This window comes from Takifugu rubripes, chromosome 6 (genome assembly GCF_901000725.2).
Source record: "Takifugu rubripes chromosome 6, fTakRub1.2, whole genome shotgun sequence".
Lineage (NCBI taxonomy): Eukaryota > Metazoa > Chordata > Actinopteri > Tetraodontiformes > Tetraodontidae > Takifugu > Takifugu rubripes.
In genome coordinates, this window is record NC_042290.1 from 9,594,309 (window position 1) to 9,610,255 (window position 15,947).

Sequence of the window (15,947 nt, forward strand, 5' to 3'; positions counted from 1 at the left end):
GTGCCGACAGTCACTGTTTTCAGGCCTTCGGTGATCTTCGTCACCGAGTTCAGCCGGTAGATTTCAGGAGATCCCGACTGGATCAGCTGACTCGTCTCTGTGATGTTCTTATATTTGAACCAGGCCTGAGCTGGAAGCAAATAATTATAACTCTTGATACATAGGAATCCACATTTCAGTGAATCGATGTTTAATATAAGAGTGTTCCATAAAGAACCCTTGACTAAATGCAACCCTTGCAAACCAAATGACTAAATAACTCCAGTAAAAATGGGCCGAAGACGTACATGTGTGCACACTCACATTAAATGTTTATCACCCTCTTGGCACGGCGAAGCCCGCTGAAGACGTGAACAGTTGGAGCGATGAGATGACAAATGAACAACCAGGGAAGCAGCGTGATGATCAACGGTCGCCTCTTGCAGGTCATAACAGTCAGCAAACAGTTAAAAGGATGGCGGCAAAAGCGCCTGTAATAATTCAAGCAAAAGCCGGCGAGAAGCAAATAAATGCAGTGACGTGTGACTTTAACCAACGGGATTTGGGAAACACACCATGATCAGAATAATGGATGAATAAATAAGCCTTTATAAAGCGGGAGGGCCTGGCTGTTTCTGCTAAAGCGTCGACTTAGCGGCTGGTGTCGCTTTAAGGCTGAAGCTTGAGAGAGCAAATCCAGGAAGGGAGTGGAGGCCGGTGGGAGATCAGCCCGATAAGATCCAGCTTCACCATGAAGCTGCTGCGTACAGAGTCAGGGTGAGGCTTCAGGTCAGATGGTACACATGAAGGGGAAATGATAAGAGCGGACGGGAATAAACTGTGGCTTTATAAAATAGGATAAAATATCAACTCTGCTATCCACCCCTCAGCCAGGAAACACTCAGGAAGCCCCCCCACCCCCCACCCCTCCCCGAGACGACGTCCCTGAAACACAAAGACTTGAGGCATGTTTTCGACGTGGCTTTTTAATACATGAACATGCTGTCAACACATCAGCTTTCAGCTGGGAGGAAATAAAAAAGAACAAAAGGGCAGGATTTGTTTGAAAAGGTTAAAGGTCAAATGTCCCGTTGCGTAGCATTCACAGAATAAGCATTAAGACAACATCACTGAAGCTCTGCAGGGTCTGGGTTGCTCAGCTTTTGTCCAGCCTTGCTCTTGATGAAATTAACATCATTTCTGCTTCTTTTTATCCCCTCCTGCTATTGCAGCGTAGTTCAGGAATTTTCTGAGGTTTTTACTTCCCATGCGTTGTTTCATTTCCTTCAGCTTCCTGACCTCTTCTGCAAACCTTTCATCCTGCATCCTCTCGATCAGGAAGTCCAGGTGTTTGAGGGTGAAAATGGAGTCGACTTTCAGGGCGATGCTCTCCAGCCTGGTGATATGCTGGAAGCTTTTCTCCAGCCCCTCGTGTTCCTGTTCCAGAAGTTTATCCATTTCCTGCTGCATTCGCTCCAAAGTATTCGAATGTTCCTCCATTCCCTTCACGCCCTCTTTGTACTTTTTTTTGATGTCTTCATTGGTCTTTCTGACCTTCCTTGTCTTGGTCACATAGATCCACTTCTCCTTCACGTGATTCTTTCTTTCACACTTATTGGTGCAGACTTGGCAGTGCCCACGACCATCAAACATCTTACAACGAGGACCATCTGGTCTGGTGGAGTTCATGCGGCATTTACGGTGACACGTCTCCTCACACTGCAGGCATGACGTAGCCCCCCTGTAGTACATCCACAAGAACCCACAGCGTCCACCCTGAATGGGTTCTTTGTCTTTGTAGGGCTCGTCCACATCTTCTTTGTAGTTCTTATTCGCCTTCATCTTTTCTTCGCATTTGATGTGTAACGCTTTCTCCTGATCAATCTGTGTCTTTTTAACCTCGATGAACTTGAGTTTATCTTGAATGTTAATGATGCACTCCTTCAGCAGATTTCGCTGATTTATAACCGCCACGGTTGTCCTCAGTGTCTGAGCTTCGGTGACGTTCAGGACCTCCATGAACCGCTTCATTTCATCCTCAGAATCTTCCCAAGCATTCTTCAGATTGCGCATAAATCGTCCCGTTCTCTGAGTGCTCTGGCGGTTATTGAACACAAAGTAAACGGGCTGGCCCTGCTCATCTTTTGCATACTTGATTTGTGCGTCTGCGAGAGCGGTCAGGGCGTTATCGGGCGGTCCGCCATCTGAGTGCGTCAGTAGGGCGAACATGTTCTTCTCCATGTTTGCTCCGAACAGAGACGCCACTGAATTAAAGACGTACCCGAGTCGGTCACTCAGTCGATTAACGCTGGCCTTCAGCACCAGACCCACTGCGTGGACCTCGTGAACTCCACCATCAGAGGTGAACCACTCCAGCAGTCTCTCACCAATGATGTCATCATTTGTGTCATCTCTGTTGCCTCCGTACCCGGGAGTATCGACGAGGGTCAGAGAGAAAGGAAGCGTTTTCCCCTCGAACCCAAAGATCTGGTACATGATCACGTCTGACGTCTGACTCTCGGACTGACTCGTCGTCTCCTCCTCTACGATCTTGAACCAGACTTCGTCCCCCCACTTCACTCCCATGGCGTAGTTGACCAGGACGTTGATCAGAGCGGACTTCCCTGTTCCTGTCTCACCCAGAAGCAGGATGGTTTTGTTCCGCCTGTTCACATTTTTGGTGCCGACAGTCACTGTTTTCAGGCCTTCGGTGATCTTCGTCACCGCGTTCAGCCGGTAGATTTCAGGAGATCCCGTCTGGATCAGCTGACTCGTCTTTATGATGGAACTCAGGAAGGTCTCACTGTTCCTGCAGAGGAAGAAGACTCAGAAGACTTAGACAGTTTTGCAACCTTTGTGAGCCGGGCTGAGTGTTTGACACATTGAAGAAGTCGTTCAATCTGTGTGAATTTGTTTTTTCACAACATAATTTACAGTCTCACACACATTTCATACTGGGACATTACTGCTGACCAAAAATGTGAACGCTCGCTGAACGGTGCCTGTATTCTGTAGCCCCAGAAGTATCCTGGAGAACACGAGCTCATCTTCTGGAACACTGGAAATTAGTTCTGAGCAAAATGATGGAGAAGAATATGCAGAAGAAATGGGGAAGCAGGCCCAGAAGGTAATGAGCCCCAAGTTGTCACACCCTGCTCCAGCCCATGGACTCAGTTCTTTTCCACTCCCCTGCTCACACCACACCCTCTGATCACCACACCTGCTCTCAGTCACTGATCACACACCTCACTCATCAATCAGTTCACCTACCAGTATATATTCTCCAGCCTCACACTTGCTCGGTGCCAGATTGTCTCTGCTATGCATGACCTTCCAGCGTTTACCTGCCTGTCTTCCCGGAATCAACCCTGCCTGTTTATGACCTGCCTGTTCTGCCTGACCCCCGGTAAATTAACTCTGTCTTCTGTTTTGACCACGAGCTCAGCCAGTCTCCCTCTGGATTGTTTACCTGATTCTGCCTGCCTCGACCAAGTCCACTGCCCCGCCCTCGAACTGTTCTTTGCCAGATTACAGTTAATAAACCTGTTAACGGATCATCAGTTTATTGCCTGTTTTGTACTGCACTTGGGTCCATACCGTACCCGTCACACAAGTGCTGTTTCCCTTCAGAATCTTTGGTGCCTGACCCAGTGATCTCAGTCTACAGGTTCTGGTCTGTAGCTCTCTACCTGAGCCGCAGTCAATCACATCATTTTCCAATAATTCAAGCAGCTTTTTTTTAAAGTACCCTCCTGGTAACAGGTTCACACCTACCGGGTCAGATGTTCTGTTGCTGTTGATTGGTTTTATTTCAGTTTATCTTGTTTTATTTTATTCTATCTTGAGCTTTATTTTCTAGCTTAACCAATGCCTTTATGTTGCTGCTACATTTGGTTCCTGCTGTGCGTTTATATCTGAAAGACTCTGTAACTTGTTTCCAAAATGTTCACTATGACTAAAGTTGCAGGTTTTTCATGCAGGTGCTCAGTGAAATGGTCTAGGCCACGGTAGGGGTGTGCCACACTTTAATAAAAGCTTCTTCCTGGCATAAATATGCAGTCTATGTAAATTAGATAGGTAGTCGAGCTATCGGTGCTTACTCAGTAGCCATGGCGATGCTGTCTTCTTCAGAGTCCTCGAATCTGAGGAAAATAGAAGTTATTCAGATTACCGCATGTTTCCTTTGACTCACTGGAACTGGTGGCAGGTTGATGGACAGTTAGGGGAGGGGCCTTGGTTCCCAGGAGTGACCTCCCACCTTTCTGCCCCTCACCAGCAGCTGGAACTTACCTTTACCCAACACACAGGAATCAGCTGCCAGCAGTTATAGTGATCAATAAGAAACAGTTATCCAAATGCTGATTTGAACCACTTATGAATGACTGATATCAGGCACATTATCAAACATTATGACAATATCGACATTTGTTCACTTTGTTAAAGATATTCACTGCTCCAATTAATGAACCATGAAGAGTTTCACATTTACTGGACGAAATAAATGCAAGAGAAAGCCGCCTGTGCTCAGCATTTACCGAAATGCCTCGTATACACAGAGCAAGTGAATTGGAGCGTCCGCTGACTTCACTGCTTCTAACACATTAACTTTGTCTGACATGCCGAATATGATCCGACTTTTGCTTCGGGAACTGGTCCAAAGTGGGATATATACGAGAAAACACCAGATCCTTTACAAATATAACTAATATATCGGATCTATTTCAACGATTGCAGAATTCAACGTCTGATCGGTTCTTAATTCCTGAAGAGCCTCTGAATATTGGTAAAGGATTCTTACCTGTGGTTTGACGGAGAGAGCTGAAGAGGAGTGACAGGAGGGGGGTGGAGGGATGCTTTTAAGGAGGCTGGCAGCAAGCTGGTGCACTTAAAACCACGTGATTTCACAGAAACTCGGACCAGAAGTCCACCCAAAATTTATGAAGAGTCAATTATAACTGCGAGTTGTTGTTTTTTTAAATGAAGGAAATAGACTAACAAATGTTGCACGAATCCAAAAATTAATAATATTCCACCATGAACCAACACGTTGCACTTAAGCATTCTTAATTTATAAAATTAACAAATTATTTTTTTCTATTAATTAAAAACCCTTGATCCCTAGCTTTCTATGTTCGATCCCTTTTTGATTTTGATTTTGAAGTGTTTTTTCCCTCAATATCAGGCATCACCCACAGAGACATTATCTAACTTCAAAAGTATGCAATGATAACCAAATATCTAGAACAATATGTGAAACTAAGTGAAATTAACTGCATGGCATGATGCCTTAAATTCACACTCAAAACCAAACGTGTGTCAGTCTCAGCAACAGAAGTGAAATATCTCCCTCTGCTGGCGGCGCAAAAGTTTAGTCAGTATTCTGTTTCTACTCTGCTCACACACACCAACATAGACCTGTGATGTAGCATCGTTTGATGTGTTTAAAATGACCAATGAATGCAAATTCATTACTATTATTACACCGTTGCGCTAAGTTCCCGGTCTGCACATGTACCCTTCCTTGCACTCCTTTGTAGAAGTTCTCTGTATCAATTGACTGCATCTTATCTGAGAATTTAAAATGTAAAACAGTTTTAAACATTAAAACATATGTGTGTGTGTGTGTGTGTGTGTGTGTGTGTATTTTGCTTGTTTTGGACGTGTGGTGGAAGCTGCAGTGCGCAGGAGCCACCAGAGGGGGCGCTGTTGCCTCTCCCCATAACCATAAGCGGGGGAGTGAGAGGTGCATGAAATGGAGAAAAATGGCGGATCATGTGCAGGTAAGTGGAGGTTTCATGTTTTGGCATCAGACAATTTATCTACACGCCCGAAAATAAGTTTGAGGGCGATTTCGGTTGCATGCGCCCATCGGGCCCAGCATGTATGCGGCCAGTGTGTGTTTAGGGTGGTTGTGTTGAGGCTGTCGGTGGTAAAAGCGAGGATGTGGCCGCCTGTGTTGACTTGTGGCCTGCTGTCATTGCTGGGGCTGGCTTGTTGCAGTTAGCATTCGCTAGCTGCAAGGATGATTTCGGGTTTAAAACGCCTAAATGAAAATCCCTGGACCCTTCGGTTCTAATCTGAGCCATGCCCTTAGTCTGTGTAGGTAGGACGCGGGGCATCACCCAGTTTAATCGGCGTGTATCTATGAAGTAAACAGTAAAACAAATGAGTGGATGACTAGCTGTCAGGCTAACACGAAGTGGTTAAACATCATTTGGCGCCAGCGAGATTCGAGGAATGGCCGGTACTTGCAGTCATGAGCACGAACGCTTACGTTTTCTTCAATGACGTAGCCTAAATGTTGATGATTGTTTGATTTAAGGTCCTGTTTTGGAAAAGGGGCGACCCAATAGCAAGCTAGGCTAACTCTAGCTTTAGCCCCAGACGTCAACTTCTCCCGCCTGGGTCCGTTTGAAAACGTGATACCATCGTTTCCGTTGTTTCTATGGAAAACCCGGTTTCGTGCATCTATTTGCAGTCAGTGTAATTATTTCATACATTGGCTACAGGGGATTTAAAACCGGCGGTGTTTGTGCGCGTAACTAAGCAGTGCTGATTTGTTTAGCTATTCCGTCTCAAGCTAGCTTTGTGGTGTGTTCTGGACACATGTCGGGCAAGTGCAACGAGGCAGAGCAGTGCACATTTAATAAAATGTGTCCGAAAAAAAACCCTGTCTGCGTTGGAATGTTTCTCTTAGCCACCCGACTGGTGTCCTCCATCGCAAGTGTAGTTTAAAAGCCGTATTAATAAACAGTGTTGCATCGAGAGCTTGTCGGAAGCGCCGTTGGCAACGTTAGCTAGCAACGGTTTAATGGGAGGTCGTTTGTGCGTTTTTTTTATGAGGCACCGTAGTGAAACTAAACTCATGCGGTGACTTTAAATTACGTGGACGTTTCCCAACTACTGTGGCGGAGAGGGGCAGCTTTAGCCGGTTGCAGAAGTCCGACGTCCGATGCTGCAGCGCGGAGGAGCCGCAGCATCCAGTTTATTCAAAGCCAGGCTGGTATTAGATTTGTCACATGAGCTCCCAATAAAATACTGTGGAAGGATTACAAAACTACTTTAATATCCAAGGCCACGTAATTGCTTATTTATTATTAAGTAGATACACATCTGCATATACTGCCCCCATCAGTGCCAACAGGATGGTGCCTCCCTCTCCACCAACTAGGAATCTCTAAGAACTTTTACACAGCAGAAGATACCAAGCACCGAATAATACAGCGGAGATTGAATTTCCCGGAGGTAATTGTGTCATTTGAGCTGTTCCATCGCTCCCTCACCCTTCAGTTGTTCGGCCCTAATGTATGATTGTTGTTATTTTGACTGCACGGGGGGACAGCAGATCCGCCAGCTGCAGAATTTCGTGCCGTGCTCGTTATCTGAGGCCGGCAGAAGCTTTTTTTAACAGTGCGCCGGTCCGCGCGAGGCCACGCCGACTCCGGCTCGCCGCCCCGTCCCAGCCCCGGTGAACGCTATGAAGATTCAGGCCTCCTCTGGTTTTGGTCTCGGGTTTCCCCTGAGGCGTCGCATCCTGAAATTCTGTTCCCCTTGTCGCTGTTTTGAATTTCTCCGAGTCATGCGGTGACTCGGCATTTCCTGTAAATCTCCTCTTTACGTCGGCACAAACGAGGCTGCTTCAGATTTCGGTGGCAGATTTTGCCGCATTTATCGACCTTTACGTCGTCTTTCTTCACTGCTCATATTTGACACCCCGCTGCAGCCTGTCGGACACTCAGGTGGACGTCGTGTGTGTTTCCAGGGCCTCGCCCAGCTGGAGATCCTGTGTAAGCAGCTGTACGAGACTACTGACACCGCCGTCCGACACCAGGCGGAGAAAGCCCTGGTGGAGTTCACCAACAGCCCCGACTGTCTCAGCAAGTGTCAGCTGCTGCTGGAGAGAGGCAGCGTGAGTCACCTGTGTCGTTTCTAGTGCGGCGGCGCCAACGATCGGCGTGGCGTTCCCACATAATGTTGTTGTTTTGTCCTTTCTCCCCGGCAGTCATCGTATTCTCAGCTGCTCGCAGCCACCTGTTTATCCAAACTGGTGTCTCGAACCAGCAACCCTCTTCCCCTCGAGCAACGCATCGACATCCGTGAGTGATCCCTTTTAGATCCCGTAATTGTGTGAACTGACCGCGCCTCCCCGCCGTCCCTGTTTCTGAGGTGTCACGTGACCCCCGGCCTCGCTATTATTGAGCCGCGGCCTCTTTTGTTTGTTTGTTTGTTTGTTTCAGGGAACTATGTGCTGAACTATCTGGCAACGCGGCCGAAATTAGCGGCGTTCGTGACGCAGGCGCTGATCCAGCTGTACGCCAGGATCACCAAACTGGGCTGGTTCGACTGTCAGAAAGATGACTACGTGTTCCGAAACGTCATCGCCGACGTCACCCGCTTCCTCCAGGTGTGTGTGCGCGAGCGTGTGTGTGTGTGTGTGTGTGTGTGTGTGTGTGTGTGTGTGTGTGTGTGCGTGCCACACGACGGCGCCGATATCCGGTCTTTTACGATGAATCCGCTCCGTGTTCGCAGGACAGCGTGGAACATTGCATCATCGGGGTCACGATCCTGTCCCAGCTGACCAACGAGATCAACCAGGTTCGCGGCGACAGTTTGTGCGCGCGCGTGTGAAAATCGTGATTCAACGTGCGCTGTTTCGTCCCAACAGGCCGACACGACGCACCCACTGACGAAACACAGGAAGATAGCCTCGTCGTTCCGAGACTCCTCCCTCTTCGACATCTTCACGCTGTCCTGTAACCTCCTCAAGCAGGTGCCCGAGCTCACGCTAACACGACGGAGAGACGGTCGCGGCTCTCATCGGGGGGGGTCCCGACCCCCCCCCCCCCTTGAGGGCTGCGATCCAGTCCAGTTTGTAACGAATGGTCTTTTTCAAGGCTTCGGGGAAGAACCTGAACCTGAACGACGAATCCCAGCACGGCCTGCTGATGCAGCTGCTCAAGCTCAGCTACAACTGCCTCAACTACGACTTCATAGGAACTTCCACAGACGAGTCGTCGGACGACCTGTGCACCGTGCAGATCCCCACCTCCTGGAGATCAGGTAGAACGGGAGCGGGGGGGTGGAGGTGGCACAGGAACACGGACTGAACCTCTGATCTTTCTCTTGCAGCGTTCCTTGATTCCTCCACTCTGCAACTCTTTTTCAATCTGTATCATTCCATCCCGCCGTCCCTTTCCCCGCTGGTACGTTTGCTCTCTCGCCGCGACAGATTCGCCGCGTCTTCGCCGAGACTCACTGCCGTGTTTGTGCTCAGGTGTTATCCTGTCTGGTCCAGATCGCCTCCGTCAGGAGGTCCCTTTTCAACAATGCAGAACGAGCCAAGTTCCTTTCGCATCTTGTGGACGGAGTCAAGCGGATACTAGCGAACCCACAGGTGTGCGTCTGTCCCGCCGCGCGTCTCGTTGCTTAGCTCTGTAGCTGATGATGTCACCGGTTTTGTCCGCACGGCAGTGTTTGCCGGATCCCAACAACTACCACGAGTTCTGCCGTCTGCTTGCGAGGCTGAAAAGCAACTACCAGCTCGGGGAGCTGGTCAAAGTGGAGAACTACCCCGAGGTTATTCGCCTCATAGCTAACTTCACCGTCACCAGTCTGCAGGTGAGTGCTGGCTCGCAGGCTAAACGCTGCTGCCAGAAGCGTTGGCGTGCTCGCTCTCGACCATCTGAGCTTCTCAAGACGAAGCGTGCAAGGATGGGCTCGGCGACTTCTGACGCAGGTTCTTTCTGCATCGGTGAAATGCATTGTGGGATGCCTGTCACCTCTGATAGGCATCAGACTCCAAAAATAGCCCGTTTCGTTCTTTTCTTGTTTTAATTTTATAACCTGAAGAGTGATTCTTGTTTATATGTCACATCCAGTTTGGTTGCTATCAATGAGGCCTGAAGTGAAGGGGAAATTCTGTCCTCTTGTGTCCCCCAGCACTGGGAGTTTGCCCCCAACAGTGTTCACTACCTGCTGAGCCTCTGGCAGCGACTGGCAGCGTCGGTCCCGTACGTAAAAGCCACCGAACCTCACCTGCTGGAGACCTACACCCCAGAGGTCACCAAGGCGTACATCACCTCCCGGCTGGAGTCGGTCCACGTCATTCTACGGTGAGGTCATCCCGGGTCAGAAAGGGTCAAAACGGTTTTGCCTCGGGACTAAACGGGCCGTCGGCCTGTGTGTTCACGCTACAGAGACGGTTTGGAAGACCCGCTGGACGACGCGGGCCTCGTCCAGCAGCAGCTAGACCAGTTGTCCACCATCGGGAGGTGCGAATATGAAAAGACCTGCGCTCTGCTGGTGCAGCTGTTCGACCAGGCAGCTCAATCCTACCAGGAACTGCTGCAGTCCACCAACTCGAATGCCGTGGACATCACCGTGCAGGAGGGTATGAGACGCAATCTGTGCTAGCTGGACACATTTCATCGCGGGACTGACGGGGTTTTTGTCCGTAGGTCGCTTGACGTGGCTGGTTTATATAATCGGGGCCGTGATCGGAGGACGGGTGTCCTTTGCTAGCACTGATGAGCAGGACGCCATGGACGGGGAGTTGGTCTGTCGGTAAGAACGAACCCTGAACGAATAGATCACCTTTGGTAGCTTTGGTTAGCTTTGCTGTTTCCCCCTGGTGTCATCTATCAGGGGACACAAGAGGAAATCCTTATCAGAAAGGACATGTTTTGACTACAGCACATAACGTCCTTGAGTTGTGATTAAAGCGCCACTCCTGGTTTCTTTAACTCCTCAGGGTGCTCCAGCTGATGAATCTGACCGACTCTCGGCTGGCTCAGGCCGGTAACGAGAGGCTGGAGCTGGCCATGCTCAGCTTCTTTGAGCAGTTCAGGAAGATCTACATCGGTGACCAGGTGCAGAAATCCTCAAAGGTAAACAAGAGCAACCGTCCACAAACGTGCGTCCACAAATGAGCCGGGACCTGACCTGGGTGGCAACCCATTGTCAACGGGGGGGAGCTCTTTTGTCCTAATGCTGAGTCCAGCACTTTCCAAAGAGCCCTTTATGCCAGACCCGGCAGTGGTTTGTGCCAGTCAACTCTGTGTGTGTCAGATACTGAAGGCACTTAAAAATCCGACACGTGATTCATTCTTACTGTTGAGTGATTGGGGGGGGGCTTCCTTCTACACAAAACACCCAGAGAATAAATAGAAATGTCCCTGAAGTGTGGAGTCGGGGTCCAGTCTGAGCTCATTAACGGAACTTGTGTGTGTTGCAGCTTTATCGGAGACTATCGGAGGTCCTGGGTCTGAACAACGAGACGATGGTACTCAGTGTCTTTATAGGGAAAATGTGAGTGCGGACGATCTGGCCCCCGTTTGTTGTAACATTGGCAGGAAGTTGTGACGGTTGGCACCATTTTTGCCTCTTTCAGCATCACAAACTTGAAGTACTGGGGTCAGTGTGAACCAATCACCTCCAAGACGCTCCAACTACTGAATGACCTTTCTCTGGGATATCCTTGATGAGCTCCGTCCGCGGAAGCTCGCCCGCCTCCGTCCGCGTCTGTCGTTGTGAATTGTGTGACCATTTTTCCCCTTAACTCGGGTTCGCTCACGTACAGCAGCGTGAGGAAGCTGGTGAAGCTCAGCGCCGTCCAGTTCATGTTGAATAACCACACGGTGAGTACCCGCCTCCAACCTCCCACGATGCCGCTGGGTGAACTTTGACCTGTGCTACGACGGCGCTTTTTCAGAGCGAGCATTTCTCCTTCCTGGGGGTCAACAACCAGTCCAATCTGAGCGACATGAGGTGCCGGACCACCTTCTACACGGCACTCGGGCGCCTGCTGATGGTCGATCTGGGTAAGCGCGACTCGATTTGAAGCGTGCGAGGACAGCGCTGACTCCAAGTTCTAAACGCCGAGTCGTGTTTGTGCGCAGGTGAGGACGAGGACCAGTTTGAACAGTTCATGCTGCCTCTGACGGCGGCGTTCGAGGCGGTGGCGCAGATGCTCAGTACAAACACCTTCAACGAGCAAGAAGCCAAGGTCACTCCGTCCAATCGGTTCCTGTGCTGCTGTTGTGAGACGTTTTGGTTTTAATGGTTCTGTGTGTATGTTACTTGTAGAGAACTTTGGTGGGTCTGGTCAGGGACCTGCGCGGCATCGCGTTTGCCTTCAACGCCAAGACCAGCTTCATGATGCTGTTTGACTGGATGTATCCTGATTTACACATTTATTTTTTTTAATGTAACGTTAATCACACGGCTCCCAGAACTTTTCCTCAGCCCAGGCCCACAGATATCCCACCTACATGCCCATTCTGCAACGAGCTATTGAGCTGTGGTACCACGACCCAGCCTGCACCACACCTGTCCTCAAACTCATGGCTGAGCTCGTCCACAACAGGTAAAATTAGATTAAAATTAGATTGTGATTGAATTGACCAATTCCATGAAGCCCAGAAATGCTGGAGCGAAACAGTGACACCTGGTGGCTGTATGACGTTAAGACTCCCTGAGGACAACTACAGTGTCCTCAAGACTGTCTCTTCTGTTTGTGTTTTCTTTTAAATAGATCTCAGAGGCTACTGTTTGATGTGTCTTCGCCCAACGGCATTCTGCTGTTCAGAGAAACCAGCAAGATGATCACAACTTACGGTACCGAGTCATGAACCTTAGGAAAAATAACTCATGGTTTGTTGTTTAAGGCGAGGGAAGCTGAACAAGCCTGTGGCTTTCATTGCAGGGAATCGCATCCTGACGTTGGGAGAAGTCCCGAAGGACCAGGTGTACGGGGTGAAGCTGAAGGGGGTCAGCGTGTGCTTCACCATGCTGAAGGCGGTGCTCAGCGGGAACTACGTCAACTTCGGAGTCTTCCGGCTGTACGGCGACGACGCTCTGGACAACGCCTTACAGACCTTCATCAAACTACTGCTGTCCATCCCTCACAGCGACCTGCTGGTGCGTTTGAATTCCGATCGCGGCGCGTCGGCAGTAGGTCGGTCGGTCGGTCGGTTCATGTGTGCCTCTGCCCTCCGCTGTAGGATTACCCCAAGCTCAGCCAGTCCTTTTACTCCCTGCTGGAAGTGCTGACGCAGGACCACATGAACTTCATCGCCAGCCTGGAGCCTCAAGTCGTGATGTACATCCTGTCGTCCATATCAGAAGGTCTCACCGCGCTCGGTAAATACAGCCTGAAAACGATCCGGAGGAGGGGGCGGGGGGGGGGAGTGGTCATGGTTACAGGCTGTGTGTGTGTTTTAGATACGATGGTATGCACAGGTTGCTGTTCCAGTCTGGACCACATCGTCACCTACTTATTTAAGCAGCTGTCGCGCTCCACGAAAAAGCGGCCGGCTGCCATGGCGACGGACGACCGCTTCCTGCACATCATGCAGCAGCATCCGGAGATGATCCAGCAGGTCGGAGATCAGCTCCAGACCCCCTCACCCCACCCCGATGGTGGTGTTTGCTGTCTAAATCTGACCCTGTTGTCGTCGTGCTGCAGATGCTGTCCACAGTGTTGAACATCATCATCTTCGAAGACTGTAGGAACCAGTGGTCGATGTCCCGGCCTCTGCTGGGCCTCATCCTGCTCAACGAGAAGGTAAACGGCGGCGCGGGTCGGGGGCGTCCCCCCCACATGTGCGTTTGTAACCCAGTTCCGTTCCTGCAGTATTTCGCTGACCTGAGGAACAGCATCGTCAACAGCCAGCCTCCAGAGAAGCAGCAGGCCATGCACTTGTGTTTTGAAAACTTGATGGAGGGGATCGAGAGGAACCTTCTAACCAAGAACCGGGACAGGTGGGTCTGGTAGACTCCTGAAACGTCGCAGTCGAATCTGAAATGTGACCCGGCGGGACTGTTGTGGTCCTGGGCCACGTAGGGGTCTTCCTGGGCCGAAACGGACCCCTCCAGTAAAGAAAATGTCTGTGTGCAGGTTCACTCAGAACTTGTCGGTGTTCAGGAGAGAAGTCAACGACAGCATGAAGAACTCCACATACGGCGTCAACAGCAACGACATGATGAGCTGACATTCCACGCAGACCAGTCTTACCCAGCTTCAGACGGCCCTCCCCCCCCTCTCCCGCCTCCCCGGCCCTGCATCAGCCTCCCCCCTCCCTCCGCGGGCCCGGATGCCCGGGGATCAGCTCCTCCCTCCCATCACGGCGCACAGGATCGCCCATGAAATGCAGCAAGCGGCCCTCCCTTCTCCTCCTTCCCCTTTTTTGATATAAACATATATAAATATACACAGATCTATTTTAAAACAACAGTCGGACTCGTCCGGCTGTCCTAACAGAGGGGGGAGTCGGGGGGGGGTGTCGCATGTCTAAGCACTCTAAATCACTGGCAGAGGAAGGACGGAGTGCTGTGAAGGTAGCCGAGGGTGAGGAACGCCGGTAACCGTAGTAATCCGCTTCTGCCTGCCTTGTATAGAAAAACACAAAAACCCAAGTGTACATTTCTTTTGGTAACATTTTGAAAAATGTTTATAATGATCGAAATTTAAACCACAAGGAAGAGTTGAGGAAAAAAAAAAAAAAAAAACCACGTTTAAAAAATGGTGTGATTGAGCTTTTTACAGTGTAGTGAGTTAGTGCAACTGTCCGTGTGCGAGGGGGGGCGGGGCCAGCGTGACCACGCCAGCACTTAGGCTGCAGAGTTGCTGTGATGAGCAGGAGGAAGGCTGCACACACTAAGAGGAAGGCAGTCGGAGCATCCATGTTGTACATTTTCCTCAAGTCTCTGTTTGCAGTGACGTAAATGACCTCAGTGGGCTTTAAAGGGACATTCTGCTGTTTCTGTCCTGCTGTCGGTCGCTCCTCACTCTGGGTCAGTCCAAACGGCAGGTTTCTTCTAGCGACGAACAACACGCCAACGAGTCATCTGTTGGTTTATGACTGTTAATGTGACAAAGCCAACATGGTTGTTTTTTTTTTGTTTTGCTCTTTGACACAAAATTTGACAGGTTTAAAGCAGCTCAGGTTCTGCCCACTAGCTACAAAACAACAACTTTAGGCTAAACCTACCCTTTTCCCTCATGTTATTTTAGATAACACTTTAAAAGAAGGACCAGGTTAGTGAAGGTAAATATTTGAGGTAAAAAATTAATGTGATCATAATGGAAAGGTTACTTCTTTTTTTTTAATGTCCCATCTAAGATCAAAACCAGATAATTATTTCTAAGGTAATTTTCTTCAAATTTAAGTTGACTGTTGTGTTTTGATTGGCCCAGGGCCACAGCAGACGCAGCGCTGAGGTTCCAAGAACACCTGAATGTCTCTTAAAGGCCTCCCAGGCGCACATGCTTGTTACCATGGTGATGCTGGAAACGTAAACAAAGCGTAGTTTACGCTCCGGAGTCCTCGGACCAGGTTTTAGGACTGCACCCTTTCGAGTCCTGCAGCTGAGTCCCGTGTGAGTGTGTGTGTGTTCGTGGTGGCTCGCTGTTGCCTGGTGTGTGTGTGCGCGTGTGTGTGTGTGTGTGTGTGTGGCGTCTCATGGTGCTGCAACCCTGCGACGGAGCTCAAACAGCCGAGGCTTGTGCCACCTCATTGGACGAAATGATGGAGGGGAAAACAAGGTCATCTAAAGACGCCCACTCGTCGGAACTTCTGGAAGGAACCCAGTTTGAGTTTTAAAAACCAATATCGAAGAACATTCTCTCGTCCCTCGTTGAAGAGTCAAAGCGGTGTTAAATAAAAACTTGTCAGAGCGAAGGAGGAGTGGAGTCTGTTAGCATCTTGTGTTACTCTCTACTGTTGCTGCTAACCGTTTGTGACAACTAGCTCATTTCTAATCGTCACCACACATGGGTGTTTGAGTTCCTCATGTTTATCTGGTTTTTGTTCTTTTTTTTGGTTCGTGTCCCTGATGTGAATGTGTTGGGTCCATAGAGTGAATAGCTGTTTGAGTTGTTTGGATGTCTGCTACATATAGTGTAAGCTTTGTGACTGCAAATAAACATAATTGATTTTTACATCACCGTCTCCCTCGCTCGACTCATC

General features: G+C 49.6%; 2 protein-coding genes across 3 annotated transcripts; one reads left to right on the forward strand and one right to left on the reverse strand.

Moving 5' to 3' along the window:
- Window positions 1-343: 343 nt before the first annotated feature.
- Window positions 344-4,804, reverse strand: LOC101067982 (uncharacterized). The gene is made up of 3 exons (XM_029837373.1): window positions 4,778-4,804; window positions 4,080-4,121; window positions 344-2,788 (listed from the first exon to the last, which is right to left on the reverse strand). Exons 2-3 carry the CDS (start codon window positions 4,088-4,090, stop codon window positions 1,174-1,176), a joined length of 1,626 nt encoding a protein of 541 aa, XP_029693233.1. The 5' UTR covers window positions 4,091-4,121; window positions 4,778-4,804; the 3' UTR covers window positions 344-1,173.
- Window positions 4,805-5,616: 812 nt separating this feature from the next.
- xpo7 (exportin 7) lies at window positions 5,617-15,921 on the forward strand. 2 transcript variants are annotated; one of them, XM_029837600.1, is made up of 28 exons: window positions 5,617-5,759; window positions 7,742-7,888; window positions 7,982-8,075; window positions 8,217-8,383; window positions 8,509-8,574; window positions 8,645-8,749; window positions 8,874-9,039; window positions 9,109-9,182; window positions 9,254-9,373; window positions 9,451-9,597; window positions 9,919-10,091; window positions 10,176-10,369; window positions 10,437-10,542; window positions 10,730-10,865; window positions 11,213-11,286; window positions 11,369-11,449; window positions 11,552-11,615; window positions 11,690-11,798; window positions 11,877-11,983; window positions 12,064-12,152; window positions 12,236-12,343; window positions 12,512-12,594; window positions 12,683-12,897; window positions 12,981-13,119; window positions 13,201-13,358; window positions 13,445-13,543; window positions 13,613-13,740; window positions 13,877-15,921. In XM_029837600.1, the coding sequence occupies exons 1-28, from the start codon at window positions 5,727-5,729 to the stop codon at window positions 13,968-13,970; spliced, it is 3,276 nt and encodes a 1,091-aa protein (XP_029693460.1). In that variant the 5' UTR covers window positions 5,617-5,726; the 3' UTR covers window positions 13,971-15,921. The 2 variants fall into 2 exon arrangements, with proteins under 2 accessions (XP_029693460.1, XP_029693461.1); XM_029837601.1 differs by having other exon boundaries at window positions 13,219-13,358.
- Window positions 15,922-15,947: the final 26 nt, after the last annotated feature.

Excerpts from the sequence above, each read along its gene's own strand:
- xpo7 (XM_029837600.1), top strand. The coding sequence starts at position 5,727 with ATGAAATGGAGAAAAATGGCGGATCATGTGCAG. Across the intron at positions 8,076-8,216 it reads CGAGCAACGCATCGACATCC|GGAACTATGTGCTGAACTAT; the intron begins GTGAGTGATCCC and ends TGTTTGTTTCAG. Across the intron at positions 9,374-9,450 it reads GGATACTAGCGAACCCACAG|TGTTTGCCGGATCCCAACAA; the intron begins GTGTGCGTCTGT and ends TCCGCACGGCAG.